The following is a 24,898-nucleotide window of genomic DNA, read 5'->3' as shown; positions in this document are numbered from 1 at the left end:
CCGCGAAAGGCTGATGATTGGCCAAGCGGGTGGATGGGGTGGGAGGACGGAAAGGGAGAGGGTGCCGCCCCCAAAGCAGTCGATCCGGCGTGGATGGATTTCGCACAGGAAACTCCGCTGAGTGGATCCGGAGTGGATCCGGAGGTTTTCGGAAACTCCGGCAACTTGCTGAAAAACATACTCTGGCGTAAAATCCCTGAAGCGCCGGAGCAAAGCGCAGCGCCGGAGCAACATGTGCGAAATCCAAGAGAAGATCCGGAGGTAAATGGGGCGCTACGCCGGAGCAAACGCTAGTGCGAAAACGGCCCATGTATCGTATTTAATATAATAAATGCCCTCTTCCTGTCATTTTGCTCATTTGGGATTAAGTAAAATGTGCAGACAGAAATATGTCTATAGATGAGTGTATGAAAATGATTTAAAACAATGTTAGATATAGTGATGAACCATGCTTTCATGAAATTTGGTTTTTGCTGCATATCTACAAGTAACCTTTTATTTTCATGTTCCACCTAATTGGCATGGAATGCTGAAGGAAGATCTTGCCAATTTTCTGAAATACACAAAGTATTCCTAATTTTTTGTCAATTAAAATTCTAACATACAAAGGAACAGGAAGGTATGTATTGGCTTATCAGTTTCCCCTCATTTCCTGGCATCTTTAAAGGGAGGGACTTTGGGGAGTCAATTTTTAATGTGAATACTCTACACAATCTGGAGAGGGGGAATCCTGCACTATCTTAAATATGAGATCACAGAAAAAGGCAAATGGAAGTAATTTAGCAAATGAAAGCAATTTCACTCTTTTCAGTTTATGCTGTACATTGTACATTTCTAGAAGCACAAGAGAGCAGCATAAATCTTTGTCGTTCCTTTTCAAGGACAAAGGTGGCCCACTGGCCCAGGAAGTCCTGACATCATTTCTCTGTCTATCCTAGCCTGGTCTCTGATTAAGTGCCTCCTACTGAGGGTCAGCAAGTCAAGTAACACTAGGGAAGAAACTAGAGGGGAAAACAGACATGCCATATTTATTAACACACATCAAAATAATTTAAAATTTTAAAAAATGGAGATTAAGCAGCATTTTTAACCTCTCTCCAAGTTTCTGCGATGCAGTAGAGTTCTAAATGTCCCTTTTTCTGTACAATATATAACACATTCATTTTGAAATAAATTTCTTACTTTAAACATCAAAAAATGAGGCTTTAGTGCATGCAGACTAACTATATACAGGTGTTTGAAGTAGTCACATTAGGCTGTAGAGTGATAGAGTTCAGCTCACAGTATATTAAAAATCCTATTGTTTTTGACCATACTGAAATCACTTTCACACCAGAGGTGGGGAAAGGCATCTTGGAAGCAATAAACAATTAACTGGAATATTTTGCTATTATTCCCTTACCTGGTTTACACTTACTACACTGTCTTCCATGATGGTAAGGTGAGCAAACACATTGTCCATTTGTCTGGTCACAGACCGTTGCTGGTAATGTCCCTGAAGGATTGCAGTCACAAATCTCACATTCAAAAAGGTTTCCAGTAAGGAGCTTGTACATATGAGGCATGCACTGGTCACACTGAAAGCCTGTGACACCAGTTTTACACAGGCACTGTCCTGTTGATTTGTCACACAGCAAAGAACCATTTACTGTTCCAGCCTTATCACAGTTACATGGCAGGCAGGCTAAAGAATCATTTTGCTCCATTCTATACTGCCCATCTAAGCAGTCATTACATTGCCTTTGCCCAAAGTTAGGTTTACAGATACACTGTCCTGTCTGAGGATCACACACAGTACCAGCAGCAGATCCCCCTTCATTACAATCACAAGGCTTACATCCAGAAGCATCCAGCCCATAAAAGTTATCAGTGCAGGTATCACAGTGAAGTCCTTTGACATATTCCTTGCAATTACATTGGCCAGTCAAAGGGTCACAGAACGCATTCATTGAGCCATGGACATGACAGTGGCAAGGCTCACATCCATCTCCGTTAACCCTTTGGAGGAGTTTGTACCCAGAGCTGCAGTGATCACACCGAAGACCTGAAAAAGAGAATTGATATTACTATAAATTAAGATGGAAAGGGTGCTAGGAAACAAAGGCCTCACGTTGCACAGTTTCAGCCAGAGCAGAACTGAAAGCCTTTGCACTTGAATTCTGGGAATCATTGCTAAAATGCAAAAATAAAACACATAGCTGAACCTCATTGCACAAAATGGCTCTTCCCAGATATCAGCCTATGCAATCCAAACAACATCTCACCACAAGTTGGAGGATAACAGGAAGACACCTGCAGAATATGCATCTCCAGGTGATTTAGGTAAGCAACCCCCAAGCCAAATACTGCAACAAAACTTGGATTGCAAAACAACCAGCCCTGACTCCCACCCCATTTGTCTTTGTTTATATGATAAACCAGAAATAAGCAAAACTAATCTACAGAAATGGATATACTAATAGTAATACTTTATTAATATAGCACTTCAAAGTGCTTCATATATGTTATCTCAATAATCTTTACAACAGCCCAGAGAGGTCTAAAACAGGGGTGTCCAGCCTTTTGGCTTCCCTGGAACATACTAGAAGGAGAATTGTCTTGGGCCGCACATAAAATACACAAACCCTAACGATAGCTGATGATGAGCTAAAAAAGGTCCATGCATAATTTTCATGATATCCGCCACCACATATGAGCAGAAGGGGGGTGGGATCAGTAAAAAAAATCATCCCATCCCTCCCAGAAGCACAGGGCCTTAATGTCCTTTCTGCTTCCAAGTCCTGCTGCAGATGGCCCAGAGTTGAAACAGGAACCAAGCCAGGCAATGCACTAAGCCAGGAGTAGGACTGGGAAACATCTAGCCTGGGGTAGGCAGCAGCCAGCAGCAGACCACCAGGCTACCTCAGTCACACACCCCAACAATAAAAGAAAAAAAAGCATAACATCAGAAAATGTGCCAATATGGTGCCTGCCAGAAGCAAAACAAGAACCAGGCCAGACTGCAGCAAGCCCCACAACAAGCCCAGACAACTATAGTGACCTCTGCAACAACTTCCACAAGACCAGCCTCCCCTACCCCAGCTCTCACTCTTTTACCAGGAGTCCAGAGAGGCTTACTGCAGGCTGCACACAGATGAATAAGAGCATTGAAAATGTGGAACAGGCTCTGCTGGCCAGCGAATAAGAGAGGTTCAACCAAGCTGCAATGTTCTCACTACTGCTAGTAGAATGTTGGTATCTGGCGAGCCTCTACATCAGTGTTGTATAGAGCCTGCCTACTCTTAAAACTGCCCAGTTGAGAGCCTGATCCACTATAACAGCACTTTACACCAACAAATGGGGATAGATCCAGGAGGAAAATGGGGGGGGGGATCACCCACTCTGCCTTCCTTGTTATGAGTGGTTGTTATAAGGAAGCCCTACCCTGAATTGTTCCCTCCCAGCCAGCATAGCCCACCTACTGCTCAAACTCCCCCCCCCCCCTGTCCTCAGGAAAATGTCTGGTTTTCTGATTCTTGTTTCCTTTAAGAATGATCATTGAGAAATGGAGAGCAGAGAAAGGAGCGAACTTAAGTTTCTACCACAACAAGCAAGTAACCTTTAAATGTCCTTTGCTTTCCAGAGAAAATAGGGTTAAGAACGTAAGAACATAAGAGAAGCCATGTTGGATCAGGCCAATGGCCCATCCAGTCCAACACTTTGTGTCACACAGTGGCCAAAAATAACACAAAAAACCCAAGGGCCATCAGGAGGTTCACAAGTGGGTCTAGAAGTAGGGATGTGCAAAAAAAAAAAAAAATTCGGAATTACACGGATTCGGAAGTACACAGGGAAAAAGAATTCGGATTCCCCATGCACTACTGAATACCGTATTCGGAATAGCCGCATATACGGTAGATGCACGGCTATTACCGAATATACGGCCCTATTATACCCTATGGGCCATTGAAATCAATGGCAAATAGGGTATATTTGAAGCCACCTGGAGAGGGGCGGTTTGAGGGAGAGCCCCCAAATTTGCAGGGGACCTGCAGGGGACTCTCCCCTCCAACCCCTCCAAGTCCCAAAAGGATTGGGCCAGGGGATCCCATTCCAGGGGCACCCAAAGAGGGTGCCCCTATTCCATCATTATACCCTATGGGCCATTGAAATCAATGGCAAATAGGGTATAATTGAAGCCGCCTGGAGGGGAGGGGGTTTGAGGGAGAGCCCCCAAATTTGCAGGGGACTCTCCCCTCCAACCCCCCCAAGTCCCAAAAAGATTGGGCCACGGGGTCCCTGTCTTTGGGCTCCCCAAAAGGCCCATTGCCAACAATGATGGGGAAAGCCCAATTAGCCACTTCCTCCACTACAATTGCTGTGGGGAAAGTGGCTCTGGCCAGAGGGGGGTTTGAGGGAGAGGCCCCAAAACTGCAGGGCAGCTTCAGGGGACTCCCCAGCATGCAACCCCTTTGGCCCCAAAAGACAGCACCCATCTGTGGGCACCCCAAAAGGAACACTGCTCCCAATGGTGAGAAAAAACCAATTAGAGCCACTTCCTCACTGCAATTGTCATAGGAAAAGTGGCTCTGGGGAGCAGGAGGTTTTGAGGAGAGCCCCCCAAACTGCTGTGCAGCTTCAGGGCACTGTCCCACACAAAACCCACAAGGCCAAAAAAAAAAATTGGACCAGGGGGTCCAATTCCTGGGGCACCCAAAGCCAAACCTAACTTCACACCAGAGAATCTCTGTAGGCCCCAAATGCACTACATCCCTCTATCTAATCTATGAACCCTGCAGGCCTGGCACCAATATAAACCCAGTTGCCAACATCACTGCCACACAAAACACAATCTGCTCAAGGTCTGCTCTGCAGACCTGGCTGCAGCAAACCCAGATGCCAGCTCTCCAGCCCTGCCCCAAACAACACGGGGAGAGCTGGCCAACCACAAAAAGCCTGCTGGTTCCAGGTCTCTCACCCAGGGGCCAGCTTCCCTGCCACAGAACACACAATCTACAGATGCCAGCTCTCCAGCCCTGCCCCAAACAACAAGGGGAGAGCTGGCCAACCACAAAAAGCCTGCTGGTTCTGGGTCTCTCACCCAGGTGCCAGCTTCCCTGCCACAGATTAGAACACACAACCTACTCTATAAAAACAAGAAAGTGACCCAGCCCACACACACCCTCACCAACCCCCACACCAACCAGAGGCAATTTAAAAAACCAAAACAAAACCAGCAGAATCACAAAAGGCCAAGTGTTAAAAAAAGTGGCTTTTTCACCAACAAGAAAAGGGGGACAAAAGTGGCCTTTTAAAGAATGGAAATTGGGCCAAACAGCACACCACCCCCCCCCCAAGAACCCAAAGAAAAGAGTAACAGCAGCAGCACAACACAGCACAGCAGCAACAAATCAAACACTGAATACTTTTAAAACAGTAAAAAATTAACTTTTAACAATACAGGAACTTTGCCACCCCCTCCCCCCCCAAAAAAACCCCTTCACCCTAACCCCAAGAAATCCAAGCCACCCAAATCAGGAGAAGTAAAAGGACACTGCACTTTTAAAAGTCCTCTCACTAAATTAAGATATGGGCAAATTGGCAAACCCCCCCACCCCAGGCCCCCTCCCCAAGCAGAAACCCCCAAATAAGCTACCCCACCACCACCCAAATCTGGATAGTAAAGGGACTCTAAGTCTTTAAAAAAAGTCCTTTTACCAACAATAAATAAAAACAAGAACCCAAATAGTGTCTTACCTTGTCTTCTCTAGTCCAGGGAAGTCTGAGTGAGAGAGCTGCAGCAGGCACCAGGCAGCTGCTTAAGCGAAGGGCCAGCCAGCCACTGCCAGCCCTTTGCACAATCTCTCACACACAGCATGGAGGAGTCAGCCAGGAAGGGAAGACTCCTTAGATAGCCCTTCAAAGCATGCATTTGCAATGCATTTTGCAAATGCATGCTTTGGATTGGCTGCTGGGGCTCCTCTTCCCCCTCCCTCCCCTCCCTGATCCCAGGGAGGTTAAGGCAGAGGCGGGAAGAGGCCACTGAAGGCGCCAAAGCAGCTCCTTTGAAGCTCCAGAAGCTAATTGCCGCCTTTTGAATTGACAGCCGTGTGCTTACGAATAGCTATTCGTAACTACACAGCGAGCCTATTCGGCTGCCGTATAATGGGCGCTTATGGAAGTCGGCTGCAGGCTATTCCGTATGCGGCCGAATCAGCACTGATTCGGCTGTAAATACGGCTCGGCCGAACCGAATGCACATCCCTATCTAGAAGCCCTTCCACTTTGCCCCCCCCCCCACTCCCAAGCACCAAGAATACAGAACATCACTACCCCAGACAGTTCCAGTAATATACTGTGGCTAATAGCCACTGATGGACCTCAGCTCCATATTTTAATCCAATCCCCTCTTGAAGCTGGCTATGCTTGTAGCCACCACCACCTCCTATGGCAGTGAATTCCACATGTTAATCACCCTTTGCGTGAAGAAGTACTTCCTTTTATCTGTTTTAACCCGACTGCTCAGCAATTTCATTGAATGCCCATGAGTTCTTCTATTGTGAGAAAGGAAGAAAAGTACTTCTTTCTCTACTTTCTCCATCCCATGCATAATCTTGTAAACTTTTATCATGTCACCCCACAGTCGATGTTTCTCCAAGCTAAAGCACCCCAAGCATTTTAAACTTTCTTCATTGGGAAAGTGTTCCAAACCTTTAATCATTCTAGTTGCCATTTTCTGGACTTTTTTCAATGCTATAATATCTTTTTTTAGATGCGGTGACCAAAATTGTACATAGTATTCCAAATGAGACCGCACCATCGATTTATACAGGGCATTATGATACTGGCTGATTTGTTTTCAATTCCCTTCCTAATAATTCCCAGCATGGCGTTGGCCTTTTTTATTGCAACCTCACACTGTCTTGACATTTTCAGTGACTTATCTACCATGACTCCAAGATCTCTCTCTTGGTCAGTCTCTGCCAGTTCGCACCCCATCAACTTGTATTTGTAGCTGGGATTTTTGGCCCCAATGTGCATTACTTTGCACTTGGCCACACTGAACCTCATCTGCCATGTTGACGCCCACTCACCCAGCCTCAACAGGTCCCTTTAGAGTGCCTCACAATCCTCTCTGGTTCTCACCACCCTGAACAATTTAGTGTCATCTGCCAACCTGGCCATTTCACTGCTTACTCCCAACTCCAAATCATTAATGAACAAGTTAAAGAGCGTGGGACCCAGTACTGAGCCTGCGGCACCCCACTGCTTACCGTCCTCCACTGTGAAGACTGCCCATTTATATTCACTCTCTGCTTCCTATTAATTAGCCAGTTATTGATCCACAAGAGAACCTGTCCTTTTACTCCATGACTCTCGAGCTTACTAAGGAGCCTTTGATGAGGAACGTTATCAAAAGCTTTCTGGAAGTCAAGGTAAACCACATCTATTGGGTCCCCTTTGTCCACATGTTTGTTCACCCCCTCAAAGAAATGTAACAGGTTAGTGAGGCAAGATCTTCCCTTACAGAATCCATGCTGAGTCTTCCTCAATAACTTGTGTTCATCAGTGTGCCTACTCATTCTGTCCTTGATAATGCTTTCTACCAACTTTCCCAGTATTTAAGTCAGACTGACTGGCTTGTAGTTTCCCGGATCTCCTCTGGAAGCCTTTTTAAAGATGGGAGTAACATTTGCTACCTTCCAGACCTCAGGAATGGAGGCAGATTTAAATGAAAGATTACATATTTTTGTCAGGAGATCCACAAGTTCACCTTTGAGTTCTTTCAGAATCCTTGAATGTATGCCATCTGGACCTGGTGACTTATTAGTTTTTAATTCATCTATCAGTTGTAGGGCCTCATCTCTTGTCACCTCAATCTGACTCAGGTCTTTCAGCACCCCTTCCAAAATTAGTGGTTCTGGAGCGGGAAAACACTTCTCTTCTTCCAAAGTGAAGACAGAGGCAGAAAATGCATTCAGCTTGTCAGCCATTTCCCTATCTTCCTTCAGTAATACTTTTACCCTTTGGTCATCCAAGGGCCCCACTGCCTCCCTGGCTGGTTTCCTGCTTCTAATATATTTGAAGAAATTTTTATTGTTGGTCTTTATGTTTTTTGCAATATGCTCATAGTCCCTTTTTGCCTGCCTGATCACAGTCTTGCATTTGATTTGCCACAGCCTGTGTTCCCTTTAATTAATCTCACTTGGACTAGCTTTCCATTGCTTAAAGGAGTCCTTCTTACCTTTTACAGCTTCCATGACTTTGTTCGTTAACCACGCAGGCCTTTTCTTATACCTGTTTGTGCCTTTCCTAACTTGTGGTATATATTTTATCTGAGCTTCTTGGATTGTAGTTTTAAATAGCTTCCAAGCTTCCCCAAGTATTTACCTTTCCTTTCAGTTTCCTCTTCACATGCCTCCTCATCTCAGAGAATTTACCCCTTTTAAAGTTAAACGTGGTTGTGCTGGTCAGTTTGGTGCAGTGGTTAAGAGTGCGAACTCTTATCTGGGAGAACCAGGTTCGATTCCCCATTCCTCCACTTGCACCTGCTGGAATGGCCTTGGGTTAGCCATAGCTCTGGCAGAGGTTCTCCTTTAAAGGGTAGCTGCTGTGAGAGCCCTCTCAGCCCCACCCACCTCACAGGCAGTCTGCTGTGGGGGGAGAAGATATAGGACATTGTAAGCTGCTCTGAGTCTCTGATTCAGGGAGAAGGGTGGGGCATAAATTTGTAATTCTTCTTCTTCTTTGGGGCAACTCCCTATTTATACAAATGGTGAAATCAATAAGGTATGGCCACTGCTCCCAAGTGGTGCAATCACTTTTACATCTCTCACCAAGTCTTGGGCATTACTTAAGACCAAATCCAGGATCGCCCCACCCCTGGTAGGTTCTGTGACCATCTGCTCCATAGCACAGTCATTGAGAGCGTCTAGAAACTCAATCTCTTTCCCTCGACAAGTTTGGTTTGAGTTATGAACATATGAAGCTGCCTTATACTGAATCAGACCTTTGGTCCATCAAAGTCAGTATTGTCTACTCAGACTGGCAGTGGCTCTCCAGGGTCTCAAGCTGAGGTTTTTCATGCCTACTTGCCTGGACTCTTTTTAGTTGGAAATGCCGGGAATTGAACCTGGGACCTTCTGCTTACCAAGCAGATGCTCTACCACTGAGCCACTGTTTGGTTTCTTTTGCCTGATCCCAAATTATGTAGCTGCATGTTTCTCTCTGCACTGTTTGTTTCTTTTAGATAGATGAGGGTGAGCTCCTTACACAAAGTATCAGTGGACACTTTGGTTAGCAGGAACAAAGGGAGCAGTAAACTGTCCATTTGAAGGTGTGAAGCAGTCTGAGGATCTCAGGCTCTGCTCCTCCTTCTTTCTGATTTTTCATCTTTCCTGCAGCCTATCCCAGCCCAATTTAATCCAGCATTCAAGTCTGCTTAGCACCAACAGGTGATACAAATGACGGGTCCAGAGGGGGCTGGGGGAACTGAGGCTGCAGAGGGGGTGTATAAAAACTGCTAGGCAGGCAGGGCCCTTAGTAGCTATGGGGTTGGGTGGAAGAAACATTTGTTTTGCTCTGTTCTTAAACCATGCCTCTAAATTCCCAACAGAGGGGGAAGAGAAATCATTGCTCCCTCTCCATGCCCTCTGTTAGAAGCTTGGAGCAGAGGAGGGGGGGAAGGAGTAGGCAGATTTTTTTTCTTTTTCACACCAGCCCCTGCTTCCCAACTGAAGCTCGCTTTTTGCTGACAGACATAGGTTTGCTTTTAAAGCTGTCCTGAGCACAGAAGACTCACTGTCAGGAGCAAAAAAGAAAAAAAAAAAGGGGGGGGGGGTTCCCTTGATTTGTTTTTAAAGCAGGAGGCCTGTTTTTTCTACATGCTATTTAAAAAACCTCTCTCTGCAGAGACTTCGGGGAAGGAGGGGAAGCACCTGTTTCTGTGTGTCTCTTTTCCAGTCCCAGCTACAGACAAGGATAAGGGGATTCTGGAACTGCCATAGTGAAGAAATGAATATATGAACATATGAAACTGCCTTCTACTGCATCAGACCCCCCTCAGTCCATCAAAGTCAGTATTGTCTATTCAGACTGGCAGCAGCTCTCCAGGTTCTCAAGCTGAGGTTTTTCCTGCCTATTTGTCTGGACCCTTTTTAGTTGGAGATGCCAGGGATTGAACCTGAGACCTTCTGCTTACCAAGCAGATGCTCTACCACTGAGCCACTGTCCCTCCCCAAAGGGAAGAATGGAGGGGGGATGCAAAAGAATCCACCTGAGGAAGTGGAGCATCTCCATTTTGGGGACAGCAAGCCCAGCTCCACCACACACACCCCACCTCTAACCTTCACAAAGAGGGGCTAGCAGCCCCCTGACAGAGAAAACTCCCACCCCACCCCACAAGCCCGCCCAGGAGCTTAGGAGGCTGTCTCTGCTACTCAACTTTCCCAGAGAGGGGGCCACAGCCACTCCTGATACCTCCAGAGCACAGCTGAGGGCTCTTTGTCCTGGCTGGGAGATCCAGAGGGGTCACAGCAGGAAGAAAGAAGAGCTGGAGAGCACCCAGGAGCAAAAGAAGAGCACTCACACACACATTCTCTGAGCCAGCTGTGGCACCCTCTCTGGTGGTAGGGAGGGAAAGCAAGCAGGAGGAAAAAGCAACCAGATGTAGCCTCAGTCCCAGGATCTGCTGCCACTGCAGCACACAGTTCCAGGTGCTGTTTTAAGAAAGTTTATGAGTTTGTGTTGTGGCCACATTCAAAGCCATCCTTGGCCACATGTGGCCCTTGGGCCGCAGGTTGGACAAGCTTGGTCCAAAATAATATTTTTATACAAGTGAGCACAACCCATTCAGGTACACTGTCTGTTCTCCAGTTAATACCTTGTGGAACTCTGTCAGAGAACATCTTTGCCCTGCAGGATCTACTCCTTTCTTCAGGGCATGCAAGGCAGAGATGTTCCACCAGGCATTTGGTTGAGGACAGCAATGAAGTCTGACACTCATACTCTCCACTGTCTGTACCCAGGGTGCTTGCAAACTTGAATGCAATGCCTTGAGCCTTGCTTGCAGGGAAGAGCCACCTAACACTTGATTTAAATAAATTAATACACCAAGATTCCTTCACTTCACTAACTTCAGTAACTCCTAAGATCTGTTGACAACAGCTATTAAGTAAAACATATTGAGCAGATTATTCAACTTCTGTACAATCTGGACATTGTTCCATCACATCACTCTTAAAATTTGGGTGAGGGCTTAAGTCCATAGTCTACATATTTTACTGGCTAATGTTAAATATTAAAATTAATGTTTAATTACCCCAAACAGAAAGAAACAAAATATAACAGTGGTAGTAAGTCTACAGATACAGACATCTGTAGATACAGACTTCTATATAATGTTTCCAAATATCTAAAAATATTTACAGAATAATTGTCTTCTATATGCCATACATTCAAATGTAGATAAAGTCATAAGGTTCTCAGTCCACTGGATTACTAGATGTGCCACTATATATTTCCATTATCATCCTTTAATAATAAAACCCATGTTGTAGTGGCAAAACAGAGCAACCTGGTTCATTGGGACTGGGTGAGCCTGTGGGGCATCAACTATTTATTTATTTAATTCCATTTGTATCCCGTCCTCCTCGCCAAGGCGGGCTCAGGGTGGCACACATAGACATGCATGTGCATGAGTAAATACAATAATACATTTAAACCATAAACCATAGAATAATATAAAAACATAAAATACATAAAAATTTCTGCCCTATAATCTTGACTCATCAGACCAGTCACAGACTTTCAGCCTAACATACCTCAGAGGGTTGTTGTGCAGATCAAAGGGGAGAGAGGAGAATGATGTAACCTGCTTTGATTTCCCCACACACACGCTGTAGAGAAAGACTTTCCTTTTACTATGTAGACACTTCAGGGAGGGGGAAGGTGATGGAAAACTAAAGTCAGAAGGGCAAATAAAGGGAAGGAGATAGGAGATAGATCCTGGGGATCTAAGGGGTGGGGCCTTGAGAGGGTGGGTTTGAGGAGGAGTGGGACCTCAGAGAGGTACAGTGCCACCCTCCAAATCAGCCATTTCCTCCTGAAGAATCATTATTGCCAATCTCCAGGTGAGGACTGGAGATCACTCAGAATTACAACTGCTCTCCAGATGGCAGCGATCAGCTCCCCTAGAGAAAATGACTGCTTTACAGAGTGAGGCTGCTTCCCTCCTGTTTTGGTCTTCACTGTGGAGAAGGACTGTCCTTTTCCTAGGTAGAGGCTGCAGGGAGGAGGGAGGGGATGGAAAGCTGAAGTCAGATTAATTCCCCTACAGAAAATGGCTGCCTTGAGGTGCATACTCCATGTTATACCATAACACAACCCTGCCAGACCAAAAAACCCAAATCACACCACAAGCTCACACTGATGCTAAACACCTCAAGGCTGAATATGACAGGGAAAGGCGGCAAAAATTCACTGCAAACAAAAGGAATGCTGAGCTTCAGCATCTGTGTGATTGTCATCATGCCCCCCACCAAAGTAATTGTTCTTCCTTATCTCCATTCTGGGCCTTTTTCAGGGCTTTAAGCTACCACAGACACAGGGACACACAGACACATGTAAGGGTGGGAAAGCCAGCATCTGTCTCAGCTGTGGGGTGGGTGGGAAGACAGCAAGGGGTGTGTGAATGAATGTCATGGGTGGGGGGAGTGGAAAGACAGCAAGGGTGCAGGTGACTGAATGGCACAGATGGGGTAGTGGCGTGCCAAGGATTTGAGGTTAATTGAGAGGAAGAAGTCATTGGGGGGGTGGGTGGTATTAGGATGAGGAGTGGGGGTGGGAAGTTGGGGGTGGGAAGACACCAAGGGTGGGGGAGAGAGTGAATGCTTTGACTTGGGTGGATGAGAAGACAGCAAGAGGGGGGGGGGCACGCCCAGAGCCTCTTTCTAGAGCCCATTGTATTTTTCCCCACAACAGGCCTTATTTCTGGTTGCAACATAAATCTTTTAGCAACACTAAAGGCATTGAGAGTCCATCTATGTTGATTGTTAATCTGCATGAGACAGGCAAATAGTTTTAAAGTACATAAGCATTGCCAAAGATCAGTGAGTATTCTAATACAAAACTGATATAATTACTTTCTCCCCAAAAGTCCAAACAGCTGGAAAAACCCAAAACATATGTTTAACAGATGTGTCTTGTAGGTTAGAGCACCAACAATTAAACAGTTTACTTTAGGGGTGGCCAACGGTAGCTCTCCAGATGTTTTTTGCCTATAACTCCCATCAGCTGGGAGTTGTAGGCAAAAACCATCTGGAGAGATACCGTTGGCCACCCCTGGTTTACTTAGTTTTTTACTAAAGAATTGCTGTGATATCCTCAACATAATTTTTTGCTGAATAAGTCACAGCTTAAGGTCCACAGAAACAATTTAGGGACATGTCCCATTGCTTTGGCGAACATGGTGATCTAGCTCCTTATTCTATTCATTTCTTAGACTGCATGTTGGCAAACATGGCAATCTAGCTCCTTGTTCTATTCATTTCTGTGACTGCATATATTTATTAATTAACATCAAATATTTATATACAAATATTGTAGGTTTCTGCATTGATTCAATGAGAGTTACCAAAAATAAGGGAGGTTCTGTAATACTTAGACTGCAGGGCTATATTTAGATACCAACAGATGTTGGAGTTGTAAATATTGGCATTCAACAGAGGCTGACAGTTAATTTCTAGAACTCAGCTGAGAAAATAACAAAGACAAATACTTGGTTCAAATTAATGTAGCCCTGATTTTAGTATTAACCATGAGTGAATCATTAAATGAGGCTGAGTGAATCATTTCACAGGCTTAATGCTAAAATTATTATATACTATTTTAACTGAATTTTGCTAGCCCCCTTCAAAACTACAGCTGAGAGGTGAGATGTAAGTCCTTTAAATAATGTTAAATATATCACTGCTTATTGGCCTGTCTTACTAAATACATAAATTGTTTTCTGGCATGATCCAAAATGAAGTAACTTTTTTTTGTAAATTCATTACTCAGTTAACATGTATAGTATATTTTAAATCAAAACTGTTTCCCTAATGCCCACTAGTTTTTTGATCAAAGTCATGAGTTTATGCTACCTTTGGCACAGCAACAGAGAGGGGTGTTTTGGGGAGGGGCTAGGTTCGTCAGTTTTTAATTTTTACTCAGGCTTTGCATCTGTGTTTTTTTAATCTGTAAATGATATGATCTAAGAAATTTGATAATAGCTAACTCACTTATGTGCAGTCCTCATTTTTTAAATGATCAATGTAAAATTCTCATCATCTTATCTCCATTTGAACCAAAAGAGTTGGAATTTCTTTTTTAGTTATATAAGCACAGAAAAATATAAATGTAGAGTTTCCTATGTAGGAATTAAAAAAAATCTGTAAAATGGTGGGAAATGCATTATATATGGATAAAAACTAGAGAACTCCAACAGAAGGCAAGTTCCTTTAGCAGTGATGAATGGCTCACCTAAGGCATATCATTTAATTTCAATAAGGAAAATAAAAAAGGACTACTATTGCCGCAAATTTTAAAAATAACTGTATTGTTAACAAGAATTATGACTCATTTTGAACTATTAAAATTGGTCTACATGGATTCATATCATATCAGTTTTAAAAATATGTGCAGTGCTTATTTGAATATGCCATACATATTCCTGACAGGTAATCTATTCCTAACGATACTGAGAAAGGCCTACAGGGCATCACACTCAATGTTAACAAGTACCGGGGAGTTAGCACACTTGGCATTTAATTCACATTCTTCTCCCTTTTTTTATTCTAGATGAATGACCTACTTTAATAAAATTATTGGTGCTAATGTATTTTACTGGTGATAGGATCATTAGTAAGATTTAACAGTTGTGCTAACTCTAACAGCTCATGCTCCATAACATTGCAGCACTTAGTTACATTTTCTGTTATCAAACTTGTTTAAACAGATGCAATGACAACAGACTGTAAGGTTACTTGCAAATCCAGTAATTTTTCTTAGTCAACACATATTTTATATACATACTGAATACACATCATTACAATGCTGTTATCCTGTTCAACCATAAACCACTGACACCCCCTATCCTTGTCACAAGTGCAGACAAGAGGGAACATCTGCACAAACGAAGGATAGACATATGAAGCTTCGCATTCTTATTCCAAGAGTTTTGATAAGAAAAACAGGGTTGCACTTACCTGTCATGTTGTTCATTCAGTGTTTTCTGCGCAGGCACACATTGGGACTATGCATGTGCAGGCCAACCACAGACACAAATTTCTTGTTTTAGAGCACTAGAAGGTTGTCCTTCTCCCACAGAATGCAAAGTGCTGTTTCCTTGCTGAAAACTTCACATGCTCTGAGGGAGATGTGCCCCCTTCCCTTAGTTCTCCTGAGATGATGGAAGAAGTATAAGCAGAAAGAGAGCTCACAGTAGGACAGGAGAGAGGACATGTGTGCTTGCACAGAAGACTCTTGATGAATGACAGTTACGGGTAAGTGTAACCCTGTTTTCATCTTTGGTCTTCTGTGCAGTCCAGCATTGGAAGTCTAACATGCTACTCATCAAACAGATGGTAGTGAGGGCCTCAGTGAAACAAAGCCTGCATTATGGACCTTCCCACTGCCCACTCCTTTCTCAAACTAGGACATTTTGCTTTTTCTCTATTGCTCAAACAATAGATTCCCCACCAGTTGCTGCATGTGTGTATTTTGATTCATGTCTCCCTCAAGGTTTCCCTACATCTTCCTGTTCTTAAAGAAGCCTGAGGGTGGGGAAAGCAGAAGCGCAAGGGCAGAGCAACTACTACTGCAGAAAAGGCCTAGTATTTACAGAGTAACATCATATAAAAGTGTTGGCTGAAGACCATGTGGCCATACAGAGCAATACAGAGACACCTACAAAACTGAGTGGAAATCAATAGAGCAGTTCAGCTTACATCCACTTACATTTAGGGTGGCATTATGGCAATAATCTAAAAAAAAAAAATAAGGGGAACTACTAATCCATTTTTGAAAGCTGCTTTTCATGTTTGGAATCACTACATCAAATCTTTGGCTCCCCCAACATTGCCTCTGACACAGTTTCTTGATCAGGGAGGGACAGTGGCTCAGTGGTAGAGCATCTGCTTGGTAAGCAAAAGGTTCCAGGTTCAATCCCTGGCATCTCCAACTAAAAAGGATTTAGGCAAATAGGTGTGAAAAACCTCAGCTTGAGACCCTGGAGAGCCGCTGCCAGTCTGAGTAGACAATACTGACTTTGATGGACCAAGGGTCTGATTCAGTATAAGGCAACTTCATATGTTCATATGTTCAGACATGGTTTTTACCTGACTGTTTGCCCTGTTCCTTTACTGTTTGGAGATATTAACATTTTACGTGCTTCATGGATGTTTCACTGAAAGGACTCTTGAGACCTAACGTTACTCTTGAAAAGGAAAATAACATTCTAATACCTTGGTTTGAATATTTACAGCTCCAAAATCTTATTTGTTCTCACAAATTTAATCACCTTCTCCGTACTAAACTAACAAAATGTGAAAATCTTTTATATCTAGAATCTAATTTGATTAAGGGATTAATCTCAAAAATATACACTATCCTACTTCAAAATCTTAGTGCAAAGTTGATGCCTTACCAATTAGCCTGGCATGCTGACCTTAACGAGACCTTTGATAATATCATTTGGCAGTCTGTTTGGGATTCACCACTCTTTAACACAAAATCTCTGAATATTTTCCTTCAAAATTATAAGGTTGTGTTGCATTGGTACCTAACTCCACTTTATCTTTTGCATATGTTTCCAACCATCTCCCCTTAGTGTTGGAAGAGCTGTGATGCTTAGGGTTGCCAAGTCCAATTCAAGAAATATCTGGGGACTTTGGGGGTGGAGCCAGGAGACATTGGGGGCGGAGCCAGGAGCAAGGGTGTGACAAGCAGAATTGAACTCCAAGTGAGTTCTGGCCATCACATTTAAAGGGACAGCACACCTTTTAAAATGCCTTCCTTCCATAGAAAATAATGAAAGATAGGGGCACCTTATTTGGGGCTCGTAGAATTGGACCCCCTGGTCCAATCCTTTTGAAACTTGGGGGGTATTTTGGGGAGAGGCACTAGATGCTATACTGAAAGTTTGGCACCTCTACCTAAAAAAAACAGCCCCCCCCCCAGAGCCCCTGATACCCGCAGATCAATTCCCTATCATTCCCTATGGGAATTGTTCATGGAGGTGCATAATGGCTGTGGGGGAGGGGCTTCCCCCGCCGGCCAGCTGGCTGGGGGAGGGGGAGAGCCTGTAAAACTGGGGGATCCCCCGCTGGGACCTGGGGATTGGGAAGCCTAGTGATGCTAGAGGATCTTACTTTCATAACCGGTTGTCCTGTCCAGTAATCCAAAAATTTGGGGCCCCTATAATAACAGAAATCAAAAATATTGTGGGTATTGAACTACCTTTTAAGCCAAAAATTCTCCTCTTGAATATTTGGAATGGTTTCAGAATTCATAAACCAATAAAGGAATTAACTATGTTAATGTTGATGGCAGTGAAATACACCATGGCTTTATGGTGGAAGGCAGCAGATCCTCCTTGTTTGACAACTTGGCACAACAAGCTTTGGGAGTACTTCGTACTAGATAAACTTGTTGATAATATTACTGTTAAAAAACCTAGTTCTCACTCATTACTAGATAAATGATTGCCTTTTCTAAGTTACACGTTGGGCAAGGAGTTTGTTTTTGGCCATGATGTACACATAGGTAATACTGTATTATCATTATTAGCTTTCCACTAATTGTCTTGCTAGTGAATGGTTGCTGGTTCACTTATTTGTTAATGCTTCATAATGTTTTTTCTGTATTTTTGTAGCATTTCTGTAAATCTCTATCTATATTTCAATAAAACTATTTACATTTTTAAAAGACTATGTGGCCATTCAGCAGATGTCCAATGAGAGGTACCTGTGGAGAAAAACTGCAGAAGAAACTTGAGCGCTAGTGGAATGCTCCTGTATGTGGAAGGGGCAAGACATCCCAGCTTGTTGATAATACACTTTAAAGGTGGTAACAATCCATCTTGATAATGTCTGCACAGAAGCAAATTTGTCTTTACTGGGAACTCTACTGGCAAATAAAAAGATGTGAATCTTTCTGAAATGAGTGTATTCCTTCTAAATAAAATAATAAAGTTGTTTTGATGCCTGATGAGGATGGATAAAAACACTGGTCAAGCGATGTTTGTGACAAATGAAATCTAGACACAACTTTAGGAAGACATTGAAGACTGGGTTGCAAAACCACCTCTTCACCATGAAACTTTAAAAGCAGAATCTGCATGGAGTGCTTCTGGTTCCCCTATTCTACTAGCAGAATGTGAGAACACAGTTTTACATTCAGGCAAACTCCTACGTGAGGCAACAGGAACCAGTGATTGGGAAAGGCATGAGGCTTATCTGAGGCCAGAACTGATGGAATCAAATCAATTGACTTGGCCTAAGAAGTATGCTACATTGCAGCAGATGGCTTTGCTGACAGCGTTTGGGAGCCAGACAGTTCCTTTCCCCACAATGCTGCCTTAAGCCTGGAGGCTCTATCATGACAAGCTTTAGGGATAAATTGCTGATGCTGGCAGCAAGTACAGATGTTGTGGCACTCGCCAAGGCAAGTAGACACACAGACTTCTCATTAGAGTCACTTTCATACCACACTTGAGTACCTTTTGTAAATGGAAGTTTCTGTGACATTTGCTTCTTCTTTTGTTTAAACATCTATCTTTCCTTTTATCAGAAACTGATGAAGAATTGCAATTAGAAAAGAAACACAAATGAGACATCAGAAGGGAATCTTCTCTCAACAGCAGTGAAGAGAGAACTGAGGGAAAAGGCCATCCCCTCTCATGGGACATGGCAGTTTGGGTGGGAAAATGCTGCTTCGTTTGTTGTGGGGGAGGGGCACCACTCTAGTATTCTAAAGCTAGGAAATTCATCTCTGCAGCTGGCCTGCACAGTTGAAGTCCCAATGTGGAACAGAAGACCAAAGATTAACTGCTTGTTTGTATGAAACAACTGTTGGGGGGGAGGGACGCTGGAATGTCCTCATAGGTTCTACCCTCCACACATTTTGTACTGTGCAAACTTTGCACAATGGATTAGAAGTTGCTATTGCAGCACTGATCAGTTCTGGGGCACCAACAAACATTCCAAACATATCCACTAGTATTATGGCACATTAGTGATATAGCAGTCAGTTGATGAATTCATTATAATGTATTTTTAAAAATATTCATAGCCCATCTTTCTTCATGGTTCAAAGCAACTTACAATAATGGTTTAAAACATTTTTTGTTAAAACCAACCATAAAACAGCAAACTCAACACTGGATGTGCATGAAGGTACAAAATATGGTGGGGGATGTTACAGTCAATTATGCAGCTAAGAGATTATATATTGGAATTGTTCCTACACACATTCATTTACTTTTTGCACTGTAATTCTGCAAGCATGATCTTTAAAGACAGCAGTTCTGCTTTTGTAAATAAAGCTAGGAGATGCTTCAAACACAATTAATGGGGAAATTCATGTGGGGAAAATCAGGCAGACTGAAAATGAGTGTGTAGGTGCTGGGAAGCATCAGGCAAAATTTATGTCCCAGTGTCTGCATACATAGCAAAAATAGTGTATTCTTTTAACAAGATTTGGATAATAGTGTCCTTGCACACAGTTTGGATGTCTTTGTAGCGTAGAGACTGAACTTTTTTTTTTTTTAATTGTCCTTTCAATATCAACAAAAAGAAGATATAACCATTAGAGCGGTTACTCAGTGGAACAGGCTTCCTCAGGAGGTGGTGGGCTCTCCTTCGTTGTAGGTTTTTAAATAGAGACTAGATGGCCATCTGACAGCAATGAAGATCCTGTGAATTTAGGGGAAGGTATTTGTGAGTTCCCTGCATTGTGCAGGGGGTTGGAGTAGATGAGGCTGGAGGTCCCTTCCAACTCTGTAATTCTATAATCACAAATTTTCACAGAAATCTTACTAAGGGGCAACTAGAAATGAATAAACATCATTTGACCAAAAATTTCAAGGCCTGGGAAAAGATGTAGGGAAATTCATGGGACAGTATCATTTTCATATTTTTCTATCTGAGGTCTGAAATGAAGGAGAAGAAATGGAAATGGATGGTGAGGAGGGGTGAGGATAGAAAAATATCTTATGGAATATTTTCTCTTCTAGAAAAACTAGTAAAATACTTCATAAAGTAGCATTTAAAACTAATATTGTTAACAGCCAATTCTCACTGTGACAAATTTCCTCAAAGATAGCAATGTTCATGGTTGTGATAGTGCTACTGTGCTAGACTCTTATTTATTTATCAAAACATTTTTCCCCATCTTTCCTCTTGGTTCAAAGCAGCTTACAATAATTAGGACATCCCCAGCTAGAAGCAAAATAGCAAGCCTCAAACCCCTCTCTCCTTAAATGATACTTGCCATTTAAACCCTCTCAAAACCCTTGGCAAACCAGCACATCTTACAACACATCCTGAAAATCTCCAGGGAGGGAACCTCCCTCACTTCTTCAGGAGCCTATTCCACAGAACTGGAGCCACAATGGAAAAGGATGGGTGATGGATGGCCCACCTTAAGTGGTATGATAGCCAGCAGATGACAGTTGTTGGCACAAAGGGATGTTTGGAAGGATCAGTCCTTCAAATATGTGGGTCCTAGGCCATGAAAGTCTTTAAAGATCATAATAAGCATCATTTATTTATTTAGTTCAATTTCTATCCCACCCTTCCTGCGAACAGACTCAGGACAGGTTACAACATTGGATATAAACAGTAAAATCAAACTTTAAAAATTGTGGTAACTTTAAATCCTAAAATGCTCCGTATTGCAGGCCCTGTGGAACAGTAAAATGTCCTGTGGAGCCCTGCTCTAGTGGGAACTCATTCCACCAGGTTGAGGTTAAGGCTGAAAATGCCCCGGCACTGGTTTAGGTTAGACAGAGATCTTTTGGGCAAGGAATCACCAGTAAATGCTGGTCTGATGATCACAAGGTTCAATGGGGCACATATGGGGAGAGACAGTCTTGTAGGTATGTTGGTTCTTGGCTGCTCAAGGCTTTAAAGGTTAATATGGACTCAGCTGCTCAAGGTCTTAAAGGTTCATATGGACTTGAAATGGACTCAGAATTCTATCGGCAGCCAGTGCAGTTCACATTGCACATGCCGAATGTGTGCCTACAAAGATGTCACCATCAGCACACCCACTGCCGTATTCTGTACCATCTGCAATTTCTGGTCATGAACAGAACTCAAAAACAGACTGGCAAACAGTGTAGCTGTTTAAAATGTGCAACATATGTGCTTGGTGGCTAGCCCCTTCCACATTCTAGTCCTGTTGTAGTTTCCATGTTGTTTTCAAGGGCATCTGCACATAGAGCATATCACAGTAATCTAACTGTGGGGTTGCAGAAAAATGGCCCAGAGTAACCAGATCAGTTGAGTAAAGAGGAAGCGGGCTGATCAGATACAGCTAATAGAAGGCACTCCTGCCCACCATACCTACTTGCTTTTCAAACAGCAAGACAGGGTCCATGTGCACTCTTAACTTCCTCTTAATTTCCTCTGAAAAAGCCAATGTCACTCCATCTAGACCAAATTAATTCAGTTCCTCTAGAATGTCAGCCTTCCTGACCAGAGTTATCTCTGTCTTGTTTGGATTCAGCTTCAGTTTGTTCTGTCTTAGCCATCTGACCACTATCTCAAAGTAACAGTTCAGAACCAAGACAGATGCATAAGGAAGCTTGGTCGCCAATGAAACACTGAGCTGGGTGTCACAGTGAACAACTCCAGAGAACAACTCCAGGAGCATAATCTGGGTGTCTGACAGGCACATTATTCCTGCACTACAGTAGCACGACAATATATACAGTAGCATGACAATATATAACACAGGCTCTCTTGGCTCAGATTTCTTCACTTTCTGCATGAAGTGACAACTGATACAAATCAGCAAGTAAAAAACTAGTATGTATAAGAAATTATAATTTCAATCTGTACAATCTTCAATTTTTGAAAGTCTGTGAAATTTAAAATGGAAGCTCAAAATCAGGGGTGTTGAACTCATGAGGGCCAGATCTGGCAAAAATGAGTCCTTGTTGAGCCGGGCCATGTTGGGCCAGGCCGTATGCGTACCTATTTAAGATTAGGTAGCAGAAATATAAATTTTATAAAAAACACAGGCAAACACAAATATTTTTTTAAAAAAATACTTAAAACATGCTTAAAATGTTAGCACTTATTAGTTTTAAAGATGCTTTCTTTGTATCTCTCCCATGGATTCCAGGGAACTCTGGCTCTTTCCTTCCTTCCCCAGGGGAGGGGGGGAAGCCTCAGTCAATAGAAGGAAGTGAGGCTTGGCTCAGTAGCTCTGCTGTGCAACTGAGAGAGCCTGGCAAAGCAAGCTATTCCTCCCCCGTTCCGCCCCAAGGGAGGAGCCTCAGCCAATGGAGAAAACAGAGGTTTTGCTCTGTAGCTCCTGTGTAATTGAGCAAGCCTTGCAAAGCAAGCTGTTATGCAGAAGGAAGCAAGATAGAGAGAGAAGGAAGCAGATGACAGTCAGTTGCTTGGGGGTCTGACAGGAGCCCTCTGGGGGCCTGATTCGGCCCCCAAACTGCATGTTTGACACCTGATTGTTCAGACACTAGTTCTGATTGGAGAAACAAATTTGATTTATGTTATTCATTTCAAAGGTATATTACTTAACAGAGCTTGTTAATGGGAAATTATATGAATTATATAGTTAATGGGAATTATATTATATTATTTCCCAGCACATGGGAAATAGAGTGTCATGGAAAATACCTGTATGAATCTTTCCCCGTTATGTACTAGATGGCCATGTTCAAGGACTGGGGTGGGGAAACAATCCTCTACCTATGACCTGAAGCCTCATATACTAGAAAGTCTTTAGCATTGCTGAGAGTGTAAACTGGTCCTAAATCCTTTTAGAATGGATGAAATTTAAGGATGGTTAACTGTGCAATGGTTTTGACGATGGGATTTCTCTCATGCAAAGCTTTTAGTAGACCATAACATAGGTCTTAATAATGGGGAAAGGCTTTTTGGTATTATAATACATATTTAGAATCAGTATATGTCTTAGTTAATTTTGTAATAAAATGGTGTCTAGTGGAATGATTCTAAAATGTTCTTTTAAAATCACATGTCTAGGGCACGTACTGCTACCACTCAGGAATCCTTTCATCAAGAAATTCTCCTTGCATAATACTCCCATACATCAATACTTCAAAAAACATTATATGCACTGTATATTTTGGGTGCTTGATAAATTTTGTCCTTACATAGATGTGGCTCCCCTCAAATATGCTGGAAGTAATAAATTACTATAATCAAATCTAATTTCTGGAAAATACCTATGGGAATAACAAACAAAAAAGCATGCCTTGTTAAAAAAATGATAAATAACACCAAAGGTAGCAGTTTATTATAATCAAGTTGACACTGAATTACCAAATTAAAATTATGTGGCCCTTGATAACTAACCCTAGCAATGTACAAGATCTGCAGAATTATGTTGACATTTTGCATTTCATATGAACAGTTCAAAAATCATAAAAGGGGGGGGGGGTTATCACAAAGGACCTTGTAGCACAGTATATTTTTGAGGAATAACAATCCATTTATTTTGGCCTGTAAGGAAACTGGCATAGAAGCTGTTTGCTTAAAGTTCATTAACATTGGGAAAGGATTGTTTTCTTGAAAGAAAAAATTGTTATAGTAAATAAACTACACTATTTCTATGTTTTATCATAATGGAGTAGCTGATGTTGCTACAAAAACATCTAAAGAGAAATTCAGACTATGCCTTAGGCTGTAGTTGAGATAGGATTATTAAATTCATAATTTTATAATTATATAAATCCACACATTTTTTTAAAAAAAGCACTGATGTTTTATTTCTGGAGCAGAGAAAGAAATCCAAAGTAGAGAAAGAAATCTAGAAATCCAGCACCTACCAATAACGTTTTCTTTGCACTTGCAGTGGCCTGAAATTTGGTGACAGGTAACATCTCCATTGACTGTCCCAGAGGTATTACAGTTGCAAGGGCTGCAGCCATCACGGTTTGACTGTTGTAGATTGTAGAATCCTTCCTGGCACTGATTGCACTGTCTGCCAGACACATGTCTCTTACAATTACACTGTCCTCCAATCTAGAAAGATACAAAAAGAAAACTGGTAGAATGATGAACACATCTGCTTTTTTAGATGGGTGCTCATTAACAACATGGGTGGGCTGACAGTCTCAAAACCCTTTGAGTAGAAATGGGGGAGGAACAGTATAGCATTCATCTTGCAGTTAAAAAAACTACAGAAGTAACAGAAATACACATTTATTAGCATCGCTTAAGGGACAGAACACTGTGGGAAAAGCGTGCATGTATCAGACATAGATAAAAAAACCTTTACAAACACAGTAATTTTAAAAAATCAAAATCTCAAAATACAAAACAGGTTTTCCATATTTTAGTGGGGTCATCTTTTAAAAAAAATTAATATGAGGGTACAGACGTATTTTCAATAGTCAAATTTTGCTGCATTTTAAAAAAAATTGAAGCTCACTTTCTGGCAATTTCAAGAGCTCCCAATCAAGAGTAGCATTGCAGGGTTCAAGGAGGGTAGAGGGCAAGGTGCTGGAACACCTGAGCACACACAATTCTTTTTGGAAAAAAAATGGCCACAGCTTACTTATTACTGCAGTCAAAGGAGTAATGGTGCAGCATAAAGACAGTCCAAGCACTGAACAATCCACCTGCTGCCCTATGAACCCCTCCTCCAGCCCACCTGTTGGAGG

The 24,898-nt window shown here is 42.6% G+C and overlaps 1 protein-coding gene across 1 annotated transcript in view; it reads right to left on the bottom strand.

The window, feature by feature from the left end:
- Positions 1 to 24,898, bottom strand: part of USH2A (usherin) — a 1,244,521-nt gene that overhangs the window by 989,309 nt on the left and 230,314 nt on the right. The window contains exons 12-13 of the mRNA XM_060246775.1: positions 24,062 to 24,257; positions 1,403 to 2,044 (exon numbers count right to left, since the gene is read on the bottom strand). Coding sequence (XP_060102758.1) covers positions 1,403 to 2,044; positions 24,062 to 24,257 — 838 coding nt within the window. The remainder of the gene's footprint in view (positions 1 to 1,402; positions 2,045 to 24,061; positions 24,258 to 24,898) is intronic.

This window comes from Heteronotia binoei, chromosome 1, assembly GCF_032191835.1.
Source record: "Heteronotia binoei isolate CCM8104 ecotype False Entrance Well chromosome 1, APGP_CSIRO_Hbin_v1, whole genome shotgun sequence".
NCBI classification, from domain to species: domain Eukaryota; kingdom Metazoa; phylum Chordata; class Lepidosauria; order Squamata; family Gekkonidae; genus Heteronotia; species Heteronotia binoei.
This window is presented reverse-complemented; position numbering and strand designations above follow the sequence as displayed.